The 1,355-nt window shown below is 38.7% G+C and overlaps 1 protein-coding gene across 1 annotated transcript; it reads left to right on the top strand.

The window, feature by feature from the left end:
• The first annotated feature begins 616 nt into the window (after positions 1-616).
• On the top strand, positions 617-1,014 carry LOC105620440 (putative uncharacterized protein FLJ37770). Its single transcript, XM_012201931.1, has 2 exons — positions 617-756; positions 798-1,014. The coding sequence occupies exons 1-2, from the start codon at positions 617-619 to the stop codon at positions 1,012-1,014; spliced, it is 357 nt and encodes a 118-aa protein (XP_012057321.1).
• Positions 1,015-1,355: the final 341 nt, after the last annotated feature.

The raw sequence follows: 1,355 nt of genomic DNA, 5'->3' as shown, positions 1-1,355 counted from the left end.
AAATTCATCTGGATTACGTTGACACATCTCCAAACATTGTTTTGAAATCGTCACACGGTCGCGCTTATGGTGAGCAAATGCGGCACTCATCTTGCTGATAGCTTTTTCATACTCAATTGTTCGTGCAAAATTAAAATTAACTGTGCCATGTGATATGTCTATGGCCTCAACAAGTTCACGCATTTTCACTCGTCGATCAGTTAAAACAATAATTGTGGACTTTATCGATGATTTCTGGCGTAGCAGCCTCAATTGGACGTCCCGAACGAGGTGCATTATATGTGGATGTATGACTACGTTTAAATTCATTCATCCAATTATACACCTTGATCAAAAAGTTCTCGGAATTACCATCAGGTGAATTACCATCATGCTCTGAGTTAGCTGATTTGAGTTCTGTTTTTTTTTGATTAGATTGCCACATCTATCATTGACATTCCCACTAAATTTTATCACCATAGCTTGACATTTGTAAAAGTTACGCCGTCTTGAGTACATCTACCTCTGCGTATTTTCGATTTTTTACAGTTTTAAAAATGGAGTTGAATTTGCAACAACGAGTTTGTATTAAAACGAGTTTGTATTTTGCGTTAAAAATGGTATGAAAACCTTGAAAATGTTGGGAAACTGTTTCGGCAATGATACTCTAAAGAAAACAGCCGTTTATGAGAGGCATGAACGCTTCAAAAGTGGTCGTGAGTCTGTCGAGGATGACGAACGCAGTGGCAGGCCATCGACATCGAAAACATCAATAAAGTAAGAGAAATGTTGATCAATAACCGCAAATTAACTATTAGAGAGCTGACAGAGGACTTAAACATTGCTTATGGATCCATTCAGGACATTGTAATTAATGGTTTGGGTTTGCGCCGTGTTGCTGCAAAGTTGATCCCGAAGGAACTGAATTTCATGCAAAAAAGGGACCACATTGTTATCGCCAAAGACATGATTTCCAAGGCTGAATCCGACATTCATCAAACGCATCATTACTGGAGACGAGACGTGGGTTTATGAGTACGACATGCAATCCAGACATCAGGCGAGTGAATGGAAAGCTTCAAATGAGCCAAGATAAAAAAAAACCACATCGTTTTCAGTCGAAAAAGAAAGCGATGCTCACGGTTTTCATGGATACAACGGTATTGTGTCACGAATTTTTGCTAGAAGACAATTAATAAGAAGTATTATTTGCGTTATGAGACGTTTGCATGAAGCAGTTCACCAAAAAAGAAAGGATTTATGAGCAAACAACTCGTGGATTTTGCACCATGATAACGCATCGTCGCATAGTGCTATCATTATCCGTGAATTTTTGACCAAGAACGAAACGAATACCAACAGCCATCGAATTCACC

Source organism: Atta cephalotes (genome assembly GCF_000143395.1).
Source record: "Atta cephalotes unplaced genomic scaffold scaffold00026, whole genome shotgun sequence".
Classification (NCBI taxonomy): domain Eukaryota; kingdom Metazoa; phylum Arthropoda; class Insecta; order Hymenoptera; family Formicidae; genus Atta; species Atta cephalotes.
Note: the sequence above shows the minus strand (reverse complement) of the source record. Positions and strands in the feature narration are given on the sequence as shown.